The sequence below is a fragment of the Telopea speciosissima genome, chromosome 6 (assembly GCF_018873765.1).
Source record: "Telopea speciosissima isolate NSW1024214 ecotype Mountain lineage chromosome 6, Tspe_v1, whole genome shotgun sequence".
NCBI classification, from domain to species: domain Eukaryota; kingdom Viridiplantae; phylum Streptophyta; class Magnoliopsida; order Proteales; family Proteaceae; genus Telopea; species Telopea speciosissima.
In genome coordinates, this window is record NC_057921.1 from 63,157,970 (window position 1) to 63,172,875 (window position 14,906).

Consider the following 14,906-nt stretch of genomic DNA (forward strand, 5'->3'; position numbering starts at 1 on the left):
CTTAATCTCCCCACCCCCCTTCTCCCACCCGCCCCTTATGATGCAGGTCCAGGGTTCAATAACCTTAAATTGGATCGCTATGGGCCCAGGGTAAACAATTCAATTCTAAAAAAATTAGTGGCACTCTTGTAATTTCTAAAGCAAGTATGCCAAAATTTTATTATTATTTTTTTTTGGGTAGAAGCAAGGATGCAAATTAAATGTAAAGTAATAAGTGAGGGGTCAAACTGGAATAGGAAACTAGCAAGGAGGGCTTTACTGGTAATTTCAAGAGAGAGGAATCATGAAGTAAAACTTAAATAAGAACTTATTTGTAAATACCACCGTCGCAGCCACTGCTGCCTCCTCAAGCAGCTTCATCTGTGCAGAAGAAGAGATGAAAAGGGTCACTGCCGGAGAAGAGAGAGAGAGAATGGTAGGATAGATTTAGATTTGAAAGGATAAAGTTGCTTCACCGATAATGACTGATAAACGGTGAAGTGAATGAACGATGAAATTTTGATTTTTTAAATCAACGGTTGAAAATAAGGGTGTGAGTTTAGGAGATGATTTTAGGGTTGCGTTACCACATTTTACCCTTCTACCAAAAAAAAAAAAAGTTACCACATTTTACCCTTAGATATTATTCGTATCAATGATTTGGTCAATCATGATTGATTGGTTATGAGACCTTGTAAATAGAAATCATCCCTAAAAGATTAAAAAATAATAATAAAATGATTTCATTTATCATGATAAAATTGTAAATATATTTGGTTTTAAGTTGAACTAATTAACAACCACCATAAATATAATATCTGAAACATGAGGTATCATACGCCTAGTTAAATCAAAACTTTAAATTTACTATGGATCCAACCCAACAACGTGCCTACAGCTGCCTGGTTTTTGGCTCATAGCTCAAGGTTAACTAATCATAGCAGGTTGCACTGAGCAATTTTTTCACCAAGAACCTGGTTAGTATACTTCTAAACCTGGCTTGACACCATTCCATTCCTCGGAAAGCTGGCTAAATTGCCTTGGTTAGTATATTGCTAAACCTAGGTTCACACCATTAATCCTCGGAAAGCTGGCTAAACTGCCACGGTTTCTTGTTACAAGTTAACTCATACCATCCTAGCCTTCATCTGGCCGGAGTCTGGCTGACACCCCCTTACTGCTATTAGCCTCTCACATCATTAAAGTAGGATTATTATTTCCTCCTTCCCACATCTGTGTAGACTTCTGCTGATATTTGAGTTTGAAGGCAAGGTTAGAGTCATGGATGAAAAGCTCCTTATTCCCAGGTTTCAAAAATTTAGAGAAACTGGTTGTACCGATAAATAATCAATAATCTGCATGCACTGAAAAGAACTATCATCCAAATTCAGCATATTTAAACAGTAGAATAGATAACAATTTTGCAACATTAAGTAGGATAGGATGGCTGAGACACCTGACTCTATGCATTTACAATCTATAATGTTCTCTTTCTGAGTAGAGGTATCGAACAGCATTACATTCATTACATTCGTGTTGAAAGTCAACCTCATCTATTTCCTCTTAAAATCATAATTACATTTCCAATATATGAAATGGTTACAAACAAAGTAATATCTTGGATCTTGAACACCAAGACAGACCAAAAAACAAATTTATGTATAATGAGCTTGCTGAGTGGAGTGAAATAAAATGGAATTAAGCAGCAACTGGCTGCTCTTTCGTTGAGAGCTGATTCTGGATGTGTTGAGGGACAACATCGAACTTTGACAACCGCATGGTGTAGGATGCACGTCCTTTTGTCATTCCCCTAAGCGTACTCACATATTGAAACATCTCAGCTAATGGTACCAGAGCATCAACCACCTGCATTACTCCCAATCAAACATAATAAAGAGAAAGTCCATACAGAAATGAAGGAATGAATACCTATTATCCCATTTAATGTGCTATCATATATGTTAATAAGGATCAAGCAACCATGGTGAATAGGTGGGATAAGAGACCCTTCCACTCTATGGATTGCACATAGAGCTCTAGGCAGGAGATGACATAGTTGGATGCTTACAAGTTGTTCACAGCTATCCAATTAATTAATACTGTTAGCAGTAGATGTTCAGAAAGAAAATCAATGGGAGGAAAGAAAAAGTGATTTCCTGGACTAAATACTAACAGCATAACTCTGCAGCCCAAGGAAGTTGACTCTAAGTTCTATGAAAGAGTATGATAAAAAGGGAGTGTGGGTTGGGGGAGAAGAGAAGTGATTTATACATACCTTGAGACCACCAGGTTTATCACCAAAGGTGTTGATCTGTCCTCTTCTTGAGTTAAGATCGCCAATTACATCACCCAAGTGCTCCTCGGGTGTGACAACTTCAACTTGCATAATGGGTTCCAGCATTTTTGGAGCAGCTTTCTTTATTCCCTCCCGGAAAGCTCCTCTACCTGCCAGCTGGAATGCCAAGACACTGGAATCGACATCATGGTATGAGCCATCGACTAACACAGCACGCACATCAACAACGGGGAAGCCTGCAAGTATACCATTGCCCATGCATTCTTCCAAACCTTTCATCACTCCGGGGATATATTCTTTTGGCACTGCACCTCCCTTTATTTCACTTTTGAACTCATAACCACTACCTGCTTCCATGGGCTCAAATCTTACAGTGATGTCCGCAAACTGTCCCTGGCCACCAGACTGCTTCTTGTGCACATACTTCACTTCTGAGATTTTAGAGATGCTTTCACGGTAGTTCACTTGCGGTGCACCAACATTAGCTTCAACCTGTGTGCCAACCAAAAGATAATTTGTGAGAAGTCCTATCTAATGAGCAATGCATAGTCAGAGAGTTCGTCCTTCGAATAATTTAGCAAGATGAATCACTTTTTTTATTATTATTATTATTTTTTTGGTGGGGGGGGGGGGGAGGAAAACGTGTAAAACATAAGCAAATCGATTTTCCATTCGTTATGCTGCAGCCATCAAAACCTTAAAAATCTTGAGAATTATGTGAGAATACTAAATTAAAATCAATTTCCCAGAAAACTTAAATCCTTTCAAGAATCAACATTTTTATTTTGTTTTCTGAAAATATAGATAAAAAAAAGTTTGTAATGCAAAGAAGATCCTTGAGATGCCCAAAAGTGAAAACCAACTTAAATTTAACTTGATAACTGGATCATGGAAAAGAAGTAGCTGATAGACAACCTTGAATTCTCTCTTAAGCCGATCCACAATGATCTCGAGATGCAACTCCCCCATTCCTTCAATAACTGTTTGGTTGGTCTCTTCATCTCTTGAGAAGTGGAAAGATGGGTCCTCTTGAGCAAGTTTGATGAGTCCAACTGCCATCTTATCAATATCTGCCTTGGTCTTGGGTTCTATAGCAACCTTAATAACAGGATCAGGAAAGTCCATCCGTTCAAGGACGATAGGCTTGTCAAGATCACATAGTGTTTCACCAGTGACAGTATCTTTTAGACCAGCAAGAGCAACAATATCACCAGCTAATGCTACCTTGACATCCTCTCTACTATTTGCATGCATTTCCAGAAGTCTCCCTATTCTTTCTTTCTTCCCTTTGTTTGAATTAAGAACATAAGATCCTGCAGTCAGCGTCCCTGCATAAATTCTGACAAATGTAAGGGATCCCACAAAAGAATCGCTCATGACTTTAAAAGCTAATCCAGCAAATGGCTCATCATCACTTGCAGCCCTTTCAACTGTCACTTCTGGGTCGTCGGGATCAGTCCCTTTCATTGCTGGTAAGTCAAGTGGAGAAGGCAAATAATCCACCACTGCATCAAGCAATGGCTGAACCCCCTTGTTCTTAAATGCTGAGCCACAGAAAACTGGGACAAAACTGTTTGAGATGGTTCCCTTTCTAACTAATTTCTTAATTGTTTGCTCATCAGGCTCTATTCCTTCTAGGTAGCTCTCCATAGCCTTATCATCTAAGTCTACTATGGTTTCAATCATCTGGGTTCTGTAATCTTGAGCCAACTCCTGAAGATCAGCAGGAATATCCTCATAAACAAATTTTGCACCAAGTTCCTCTCCTGACCAAATAATAGCTTTCATTTTCACAAGATCAACTACTCCTTGAAAATTATCTTCTGCACCGATTGGTATTTGAAGCACCAGAGGTTTTGCACCCAAATTTGTGACTATCATGTCCCTTGTACGGAAAAAATTAGCCCCAAGCCGATCCATCTTATTAACAAAGCATATTCTAGGGACCCCATATTTATCAGCTTGCCTCCAAACGGTTTCAGACTGAGGTTCCACACCTGCAACACTGTCGAACAAGCAAATAGCTCCATCCAAGACCCTGAGAGCTCGTTCCACTTCAAGTGTGAAGTCAACATGACCAGGAGTGTCAATGATGTTAATCCGATGGTTATTCCAAAAGGTGGTAGTTGCAGCTGAAGTAATGGTTATCCCTCTTTCTTGTTCTTGTTCCATCCAGTCCATTGTAGCTGTCCCCTCATGTACCTCACCTATCTTATAGTTCCTTCCAGTATAGTAGAGAATTCTTTCAGTTGTCGTAGTCTTCCCTGCATCTATATGAGCCATAATTCCAATGTTGCGATAATCCTTCAAGGGTACACTACGCTTGGTATCTGGGAAAACAAAAAAGAAAGAAAAAGGCCACCCAAAAAAAATCTCCCTTATTTCAGATACTACACAAAAAGTTACAATAATCTTTGATAATGAACCACAAAGTCCAATTTAATTTTCTATGTCACAAATACAACTTTAAAATAATCTTTGATAATGAACCACATAAAGTCCAATTTAATCTTCTGTCACAAATACAACAACTAATGTTACAATTCCATTTCTGTTTACTTTTCAAATGTGCAGCAACTACTGTTAACCATTTATCGCTGTACAGATGAATTTTGGCCAGTTCTTCCATTTACTGCCTCTTGTTCAAATTATGTGGTTCACATAGCAGTGCATGGCCACATTGAAATGGATAATGTTGCTGATGCATGCAGGTGTAAGGTCACTGGTACATATTTTTGAGAAATGGATGATACACAGTCCATGCTACATAAAAAGTTACCTTCCCCTTACCCCACCCCCACAAAACAAAACAAAAAAAGAAAAGAGTAGAATGAGCAGAATTCCTATTTAGCCTATGATTTAAAATAGGAATGACTTGATATGCACAACCTAAATTTCAAATTATGCAGTACGTACATGTCACAATAAAATTAATAAACCATAGTTATATACAAGGCCAACTCTGCCGGTGTTTTATGCCGCTGGTTCCAAAGCCCGGATAAAGGAGAAGGGTTGGTGACTCAGGTGTCGTGGATAATGAGCAAGGATTAGCTAGGGCATCCCCTGTAAGTGACAAATCTTTTCAGCACCCGGTTGCAGTGACAAGTGGGCAAGGGTTCTCGAACCATGGACAAGTGCGGGTAAAAACACTAGCCCAAAAGCATGGAATTAAATCAGCATTTTAGAACATAGGAACTTTAACAAGAAAGAGTCTAGAATTGATAGATATAATTAGAAGAAGAAAATTTAACATAGCTTGTATACAAGAGAATAGATGGAAGGGTAAAAAAGTTAAGGAATTAGATGACTACAAGCTTTGGTATACTGGGGACAAAAATAACAGAAGTGGGGAGGGAATACTAGTAGATAAGGATTTTGAAAATGATGTTGTAGATGTTAAAAGAATTGGTGATAGGATAATATCCATTAAACTTGTGTTAGGCAAATATGTAATCAATATAATTAGTGCTTACACACCCCAAATCGGATTAGATGAAAATACAAAGAAACAATTTCAGGAACAAATGGATGGATTAGTTCAAGGGATTAGTCAAAGAAAAAAAGATTATTATAGGGGGAAATCTAAATGGACATGTTGGAAGAGATAGCAGAGGTTATGAAAGAATTCATGGAGGATATGGTATTGGAGATAAGAATGAGGAGAGGACTTCAGTTTTATAGTTTTTTGTAGCTTATGATTTATTAGTAGTAAACACATGCTTTAAAAAGAGAAAAGAATATTTAATAACTTTCAAACTAGAAGAGTTGATAGATTAATCAGCCGTTCTAGTTAGAAAGATTTGGCTACTATTTTTCCCACTTTTAATGCATCTAATTGGATTATATCAGGATCAGCTCTAAGTCCATATTTGTTTGCATTAATCATAGATGAGCTGACTAGGGACATTCAAGATCAGATCCTTGGTATATGTTTTCTGCTGATGATATTGTTTTGGTGGATGAAACGAAAGCAGATATAAATGCAATGTTGGAATTATGGATATCTACTTTAGATTTAAAGGTTTTAAGACAAGTAGAAAAAAAACAAGTATGGGTGAAGCCAATATAGAGGACGATGTTGCCCAGAGAATTAAAATAGGATGGATGAAGTGGAGAGATGAATCCGGGGTGCTATGGGATCTGGGTATTCCTTTATAGCTTAAAAGGGAAATTTTATAAGGCTGTCATACAACCGTCTATGATGTATGGTGCGGAATGTTGGGCAGTTAAGAAGTGTCATATAGATAAACTAAGTGTAGCGGAGATGAGGATGTTGAGATGGATGTATGGAAAAACTACGAAGGATAAAATAAGGAATGACCATATTAGAGCTGAGTTGGGAGTAGCTCCGATACATGATAAGCTACGAGAGAGTCGCCTATGATGGCATGGCCATGTTCAACAGAGGCCTTAGAATGCTCTAGTTCGGAGGAGTGATTTGATTCAGATTGAAGGAACTAAAAGAGCCAGGAGCAGGCCCAAATTAACTTTAAAGTGGTGAGGAAAGAAATGCATAGTTTAGGTCTTGTATCCGGTATGACTTCAAATAAAGCTGATTGGAGAGCAAGGATCCATGTAGTTGACCCTATTTAGTTGGGATAAGGTTATGTTGTTGTTGAGAACAAAAACAAGTATATGGTGTGCAACTTTAGTAACAATATGACTGAATGTGGGGTGACGAAAATGGATGATAAGGAGATACCGCAGAGTTAAAATTTTAGGTACCTAGGTTCAATCATTAAATAGAAGATGATGTTGCACAAATAATTAGAATATGGTGGAAGACGCGGAGAGGTTCATCCAGAGTGTTGTGTGATTGGTGTATTCCTTTAAAACTCAAAAGGAAAATTTTATAGGATGGTTATACAGACAACAAATATTGGATAGTGAAAAAATAATATATAAGCCAACTTCGTGTAGCTGAAATGAGGATGTTAAGATGGATGGATGGTAAAACTAGAGAAGATAAAATAAAGAATGAACACATTCGGAGTAGTTCCGATACATGATAAGTACTGAGAAAGTCGTTTAAGGTGGCATGGATATGTGCAACGGAGGCTTTTGAGTGCCCCACTACGGAGGGGTAATTTGATTCAGATTGAAGGAGCTAAAAGAGTCAAGTATTGGCCTAAAATGACTCTAGGATAAGTACTGAGAAAAGACATGCATAGCTTGGGACTAGTAACAAGTATGACTTTGAATAAAGCTGATTGGAGAATAAGAATCCATATATCCGACCCCTGTTATTTGGGATAAGGCTGAGTTGATTTAAGTTTTATCCGACCCCTGTTATTTGGGCTACTGACAAAGTTTCATCTTTCTCTCTTGATATGTAGCTATACTCTAGCTAGTAGCCGACAAACCATACGAGTATCAATATTTACTAACAATAGATCGATAATTTACATGTCTGGAACCTTATATCAATTTCTAGCATTATGACCAATAATTTGAGTATCTTTCTGCATACTTCACTTACGCACATCAACAAGTTCAGCTGTAAAGCTTAATTCACAACTTACAAACAAAAAAATACAATGGCAAACAATTTGAACTTATTAGCAATAAACGGTAAAAGGTTATGATTGTAATGAAGACGATTACAAATCAGACACCCCAAGTGTTCGAAGCAATACCGGAGAACAAAAGTAAGCAATAAATGGTACACCAACCAGGGTACCGACCACATGCACCAACAAGCAACAAGTAGGCTCTAAAATCCCTTCAAATATTTATATTTCCTTAAAAAGAATTCAATTTCATCTAAATTCGTCAACGGGTAAGCCTCAATCGACAGAGAAAAGCAAGGAAATCAATCATTTGACAAAACATAAAAGAAGAAACAGACCGTCAGCAGCCATGGAGACAACGGAGAGTCTTCTCTTCTGTTCCTGAACAGCTGAAAGGTTCAAATGCTTCGACCTGAGACGAACATTTCCGAACAATTCAGAGGAAGAGAAAGGGCGACGGAGTGTGTTGAAGCCCATGAACCGATTGGGATAGAGAGGAAGATGCCTCCGAGAGCTAGTGGAGTTGCGAAAAGGAGGAGCAGAGGCGTTTATTCTCATAGACTCCGCCCCCATTTTTGCTGCTGTGTCCATCTACTCTCCCGCTCTCCCGCTCTCCCGCTCTCCCGCTCTCGTCCTTCTTAGGGATAACGAGAACTAAACTAACGCAGGCTATTCCCCTCTTATTTATGGTTATTTGAATGGGTTTTTTTTTTTTTTTGGTAAGAGGTTATTTGAATGGATACGAGCAACATGGAATAGAAATAAAGATAAGGGATCTAAAAGGTCGCTCAACTTGTATACCAAAATTATAAAACTACCTTACGTAATTCTTATTTACTTATTACTTCACGTTTTTGGGTATTTTCTTTCACAGCACAACTAGGGAAGTGTGCAATCCCTACAAAATGGAGGAGGTGGTGGGAAAATTGTCACCTCAATTTGCTTATCCATCAATTTCTTCAATTCCATTTAATAGAGGGAGGTGGATCCCACCAGGGCAATGTGTTCGGACAACGAATAGGGTGGTCATTTCCACCCCCTATTAGATAGAATTGAGGAAATTGAAGAATAGCAAATTGAGGGGATAAAGATCCGGAGGTGGTGCCGTAAGGGTGTCAATCGATTGGTTTGATTCGGATTTGGGTTAGTAGTTGACTAGTGGGTCAAAACAAAATCAAATTAAGTGATATAGTCCAAATTATTAACATCTCGTCGATAAGATGTACATCTCACCGACGAGATACGAAAGAAATTATTTTTTGAAGTCAAACACATCTGAATACTGTCACACAAAAGCTTCAATTAAGGTAAATATTAATACATCTTCATCAAATCAAAAGCATCAACTTATTGCACATTGATCAGTCCTCGGAACCCCCAAACATCTAAAGTCACCCAGAAAAATTGGGGCTAGCATTTAGGTTTTTATATGATTAGTACAGAGGTTTGAGACTTGGTATTTTTTTGACCATGGTATACCTCGTACATTTTCTATGGGACATTTGATGTCATAAGTCGGTAGAGCATTAAAAGCCAAAGTAAATTCCTAATTAAGTGATGTAGTTCAAATTATTGGCATCTCGCCAGTAAGATGTACATCTCACCGGTGAGATACGAAAGATATTTTTTTTAGAAGGAAACACCTCCGAACACTGTCACACAAAAGCTTCAATTCAGATAGACATGAATACCTCTTCATCAAATCAAAAGCATCAACTTATTGCATACTGGTCAACCCCTGAAAGCCCCAAACATCCAATGTCACTTAAGAAAATTGAGTCCAACATTTAGGTTTTTATATGATTAGTACAGAAGTCTGAGACTTTATATTTTTTCAGTCATGGTATGTCTTGTACATTTTATATGGGACATTAAATGTCATAAGTCGGTAGGACATTAAAAGTCAAAGTAAATTTCAAATTAAATGGGGTAGTATTATTAACATCTCGCCGATAAGATGTAAATCTCACCGGCGAGATACGAAAGAATTTTTTTTTAGTTGGCAAGCATCTCCGAACACTATCACACAAAATGTTCAATTTAGGTAGACATGAATACCTCTTCATCAAATCAAAAGCATCAACTTATTGCACACTAGTCAGGCCTTAGAGCCCTCAAACATCCAATGTCACCCGAGAAAATTGGAGCTAGCATTTAGGTTTTTATATGATTAGTACGGAAGTTTGAGACTTGGTATTTTTTTTCTGTCATGGTATACCTCATATATTTTATATGGGACATTTGATGTTATAAGTCTCTAGGACATTAAAAGTCAAAGTAAATTTCAAATTAAATGATTAGTTCAAATTATTAGTATCTCACCTGTAGGATGTACAACTCATCGACGAGATACGAAAGATATTTTTTTTAAAAGAAAACACCTCTGAATACTATCACACAAAGGCTTCAATTCAGGAAAACATGAATACCTCTTCATCAAATTAAAAGCATTAGCTTATTGCATACTAGTCAGCCCCTGGAGCCCCCAAACATCCAATGCCACACAGGAAAATTGGGGCAAACATTTAGGTTCTTATATGATTAGTTTGGAGGTTTAAGACTTGGTATTTTTTTTTTATCATGGTATGCCTCGTACATTTTCTATTAGACATTTGATGACATAAGTCGATAGGGCATTAAAAGTCAAAGTAAATTCTTAAAGCATCTCGCCGTTAGAAGTACATCTCACCGGCGAGATACGAAAGAAATTTTTTTTAGAAGGAAACACCTCCGAACACTGTCACACAAAAGCTTCAATTCAGATAGACATGAATACATCTTCATCAAATCAAAAGCATCAACTTTTTTCACACAGATAACCCCTGAAGGCCCCAAACATCCAATGTCACTCCAAAAAATTGAGTCCAGCATTTAGGTTTTTAAATGATTAGTACAGAGGTTTGACACTTGATATTTTTTCGGTCATGGTATACCTCGTACAGTTTATATGGGACATTAAATGTCATAAGTCGGTAAGCCATAAACAGTCAAAGTAAATTTCAAATTAATTGATGTAGTTCAAATTATTAACATCTCGTCGGTAAGATGTACATCTCACCAGCGAGATACGAAAGAATTTTTTTTTTAAAGAAAACGCGTTCGAACACTGTCACACAAAGGCTTCTATTCAGGTAGACATGAATACCTCTTCATCAAATAAAAAACAAATACTTATTACACACTAATCCGCCCCTAGAGCCCTCAAACATCCAATCTCACTCGAAAAAATTGGGGCCAGTATTTAGGTTTTTATATGATTAATATAGAGGTTTGGGACTTAGTATTTTTTTTGCTATGGTATGCCTCGTAAATTTTATATGGGACATTTGATGTTATAAGTCGGTAGGGTATTAAAAGTTAAAGTAAATTCTAAATTAAGTGATGTAATTCAAATTATTAGCATCTCGCTAGTAAGATGTACAACTCACCGACGAGAGACGAAAGAAATTTTATTTAGAAGCCAAACACCTCTGAACACTGTCACACAAATGCTTTAATTTAGGTAGACATGAATACTTCTTCATCAAATCAAAAGCATCAACTTATTGGAGCCCTTAAACATCCAATGTCACCCAGGAAAATCGGAGCCACCATTTATGTTTATATATGATTAGTACGGAGGTTTGAGACTTGGTATTTTTTCGGCCATCGTATGTCTCGTACATTTTCTATGTGACATTTGATGTCATAAGTCGATAAGGTATTAAAAGTAAAAGTAATTTTCAAATTAAGTGATGGAGTTCAAATTATTAGCATCTTGCCGGTAATATGTACATTTCACTGACGAGATACGAAAGATATTTTTTTAGAAGGAAACATCTCTGAACACTATGACACAAAAGCTTCAATTCAGGTAGACATGGATACCTCTTCATCAAATCAAAAGCATTAACTTATTACACACTGGTCAGCCCCTGGAGCCCCCAAACATCCAATGCCATCTAGGAAAATTGGGGTCAGTACTTAGGTTTTTATATAATTAGTACGGAGGTTTGAGACTTTGTATTTTTCTGGCCATGGTATGCCTCGTACATTTTATATGTGACATTTAATGTCATAAGTCGGTAGGGTATTAAAAGTCAAAGTAAATTCCAAATTAATTAATGTAGTTCAAATTATTAGCATTTTGCCGGTAAGATGTACATCTCACCGGCAATATACGAAAGAATTTTTTTTTTTTTAAGGAAACACTTTTGAACGCTGTCATAAAAAACTTTAATTCAGGTAGACATGAATACCTCTTCATCAAATAAAAAACATCAACTTATTGCACACTAGTCAGCCCCTGAAGCCCCCAAACAACCAATGCGACACAGGAAAATTGAGGCCAAGATTAAGGTTTTTATATGATTAGTACGGAGGTTTGAGACTTGGTATTTTTTCGGTCATGGTATATATACCTCATACATTTTATATGCTATATTTAATGTCATAAGTCAATAGGGCATTAAAAGTCAAAGTAAATTCCAAATTAAGTGATGTAGTCCAAATTATTAGCATCTTGCTAGTAAGATGTACATCTCACCGATAGAATACAAAAGAAAATTTTTTCAGAAGCCAAATACATCTGAACACTGTCACACAAAAGCTTCAATTCATGTAGACATGAATACCTCTTCATCAAATCAAAAGCATCAAGTTATTACACACCGGTCAGCCCTTGGAGCCCCCAAACATCCAATGTCTCCCAGGAAAATTAGGACCAACATTTAGGTTTCTATATGATTAGTACGAAGGTTTGAGATGTGGTATTTTTTCGGCCATGGTATGCCTCGTACATTTTATATGAGATATTTGATGTCGCAAGTCGCTAGAGCATTAAAAGTCAAAGTAAATTCTAAATTAAGTGATGTAGATCAAATTATTAGGATCTCGAAAGTAAGATATATTTTCACCAGCGAGATACGAAAGATATTTTGTTTTAAAGGAAAGACCTCCAAACACTATCACACAAAAGCTTCAATTCAAGTAGACATGAATACTTTTTCATCAAATCAAAAACATCAACTTATTACACTGTGGCCAACCCCTGGAGCTCTTAAACATCCAATGCCATCGAGGAAATTTACGGCCAATACTTAGGTTTTTATATTATTAGTACGGAGGTTTGAGACTTTGTATTTTTTCGGCCATTATATGTACATTTTATATGACACATTTAATGTCATAAGTCTGTAGGGCATTAAGAGTCTAAGTAAATTTTAAATTATGTGATGTAGTTCAAGTTATTAGCATCTTGCCGGTAAGATGTACATCTCACCGACGAGATACGAAAGAATTTTTTTTTAAGGAAACACCTCCGAACATTGTCATACGAAGGTTCAATTCAGGTAGACATGAATTCCTCTTCATCAAATAAAAGCATCAACTTAATGCACACTGGTCAGCCCCTAGAGCCCCCAAACATCCAATATCACTTGGGAAAATTGGGGTCAACATTTAGGTTTTTATATGATTAGTATGGAGGTTTAAGACTTAGTCTTTTTTCGGCTATAGTATGTTTCGTATATTTCATAAGGGATATTTGATGTTATAAGTCGGTAAGGCATTAAAAGTCAAAATAAATTCTAAATTAAGTGATGTAGTTCAAATTATTAGCATTTCACCGGTAAGATGTACAACTTACCGGCGAGATACGAAGAAAAAAAATTTTAATTTCCAAACCCCTCTAAACACTGTCACTCAAAGGTTTCAATTCAGGTAGACATGAATTCCTCTTTATCAAATCTAAAGCATCAACTTCTTCTACATTGGTCAGCCCTAGGAACCCCAAAAATGTACATCTCACCGGCGAGATGCAAAAGATATTTTTTTTTAGAAGAAACACTTCCGAATACTGTCACACAAAAATTTTAATTCAGGTAGACATAAATACGTCTTCATTAAATCAAAAGAATCAGCTTATTGCATACCGGTCAGCCCCTGGAGCCCCCAAACATCCAATGCCATCCAGAAAAATTGGGGCCAACATTTTGATTTTTATATGATTAGTACGGAGGTTTGAGACTTGGTATTTATTCAACCATGATATATATGTCTCGTACATTTTATATGTTATATTTAATGTCACAAGTTGATAGGCATTAAAAGTCAAAGAAAATTTCAAATTAAGTAATGTAGTCCAAATTATTAGCATATTATTGCCAGTGAAATATATATCTCCGGCGAGATATGAAAGAAATTTTTTTTAGAAGCCAAAGACCTCTCAACACAATCACTCATAAGCTTCAATTCAGGTAGACATGAATAGCTCTTCATCAAATCAAAAGCATCAACTTATTGCACACTAGTCAGCCTATGGAGCCCCTAAACATCCAATGTCACCCAAGAAAATTGGGATCAACATTAAAGTTTTTATATGATTTGTACGAAGGTTTGAGACTTGGTATTTTTTCGATCATGGAATGCCTCGTACATTTTATATGGGACATTTGATGTCACAAGTTGATAGGGCATTAAAAGTAAAAATAAATTTCAAATTAAGTGATGTAGTCTAAATTACTAGCGTTTCACCGGTGAGATGCCGGTGAGATGAGATACGAAAGAAATTTTTTTCAGAAGCCAAACACCTCTGAACACTGTCACACAAATGCTTTGATTCAAGTAGACATGAATACCTCTTCATCAAATCAAAAGCATCAACTTGTTACACACTGGTGAGCCCCTGGAGTCCCCAAACATCCAATACCACCTAAGAAAATTGCGGCTAGCATTTAGGTTTTTATATGATTAGTACGGAGGTTTAAGACTTTGTATTTTTTCGGCCATGATATGCCTTGTACATTTTATATGGGACATTTGATGTCACAAGTCAGTAGGACATTAAAAGTCAAAGTAAATTCCAAATTAAGTGATGTAAATCAAAGTATTAGTATCTCGTCGGTAAGATGTTACCAGCGAGATATGAAAGATATTTTATTTTAAAAGAAACACCTTCGAACACTGTCACACAAAAGCTTCAATTCAGGTAGACATGAATACCTTTTAATCAAATCAAAAGCATCACCTTATTGCACACTGGTCAGCCCCTGGAGCCCCCAACATCCAATGCCACCTAGGAAAATTGCGGCCAACACTTAGGATTTTATAGGATTAGTACGGAAGTTTGAAACTTTATATTT

General features: G+C 36.8%; 1 protein-coding gene across 1 annotated transcript; it reads right to left on the reverse strand.

Annotated features, from left to right (window-relative positions):
- Nucleotides 1-1,531: 1,531 nt before the first annotated feature.
- LOC122665084 (elongation factor G-2, chloroplastic-like) lies at nucleotides 1,532-8,431 on the reverse strand. The gene is made up of 4 exons (XM_043861150.1): nucleotides 8,124-8,431; nucleotides 3,191-4,605; nucleotides 2,255-2,767; nucleotides 1,532-1,845 (listed from the first exon to the last, which is right to left on the reverse strand). Exons 1-4 carry the CDS (start codon nucleotides 8,374-8,376, stop codon nucleotides 1,678-1,680), a joined length of 2,349 nt encoding a protein of 782 aa, XP_043717085.1. The 5' UTR covers nucleotides 8,377-8,431; the 3' UTR covers nucleotides 1,532-1,677.
- Nucleotides 8,432-14,906: the final 6,475 nt, after the last annotated feature.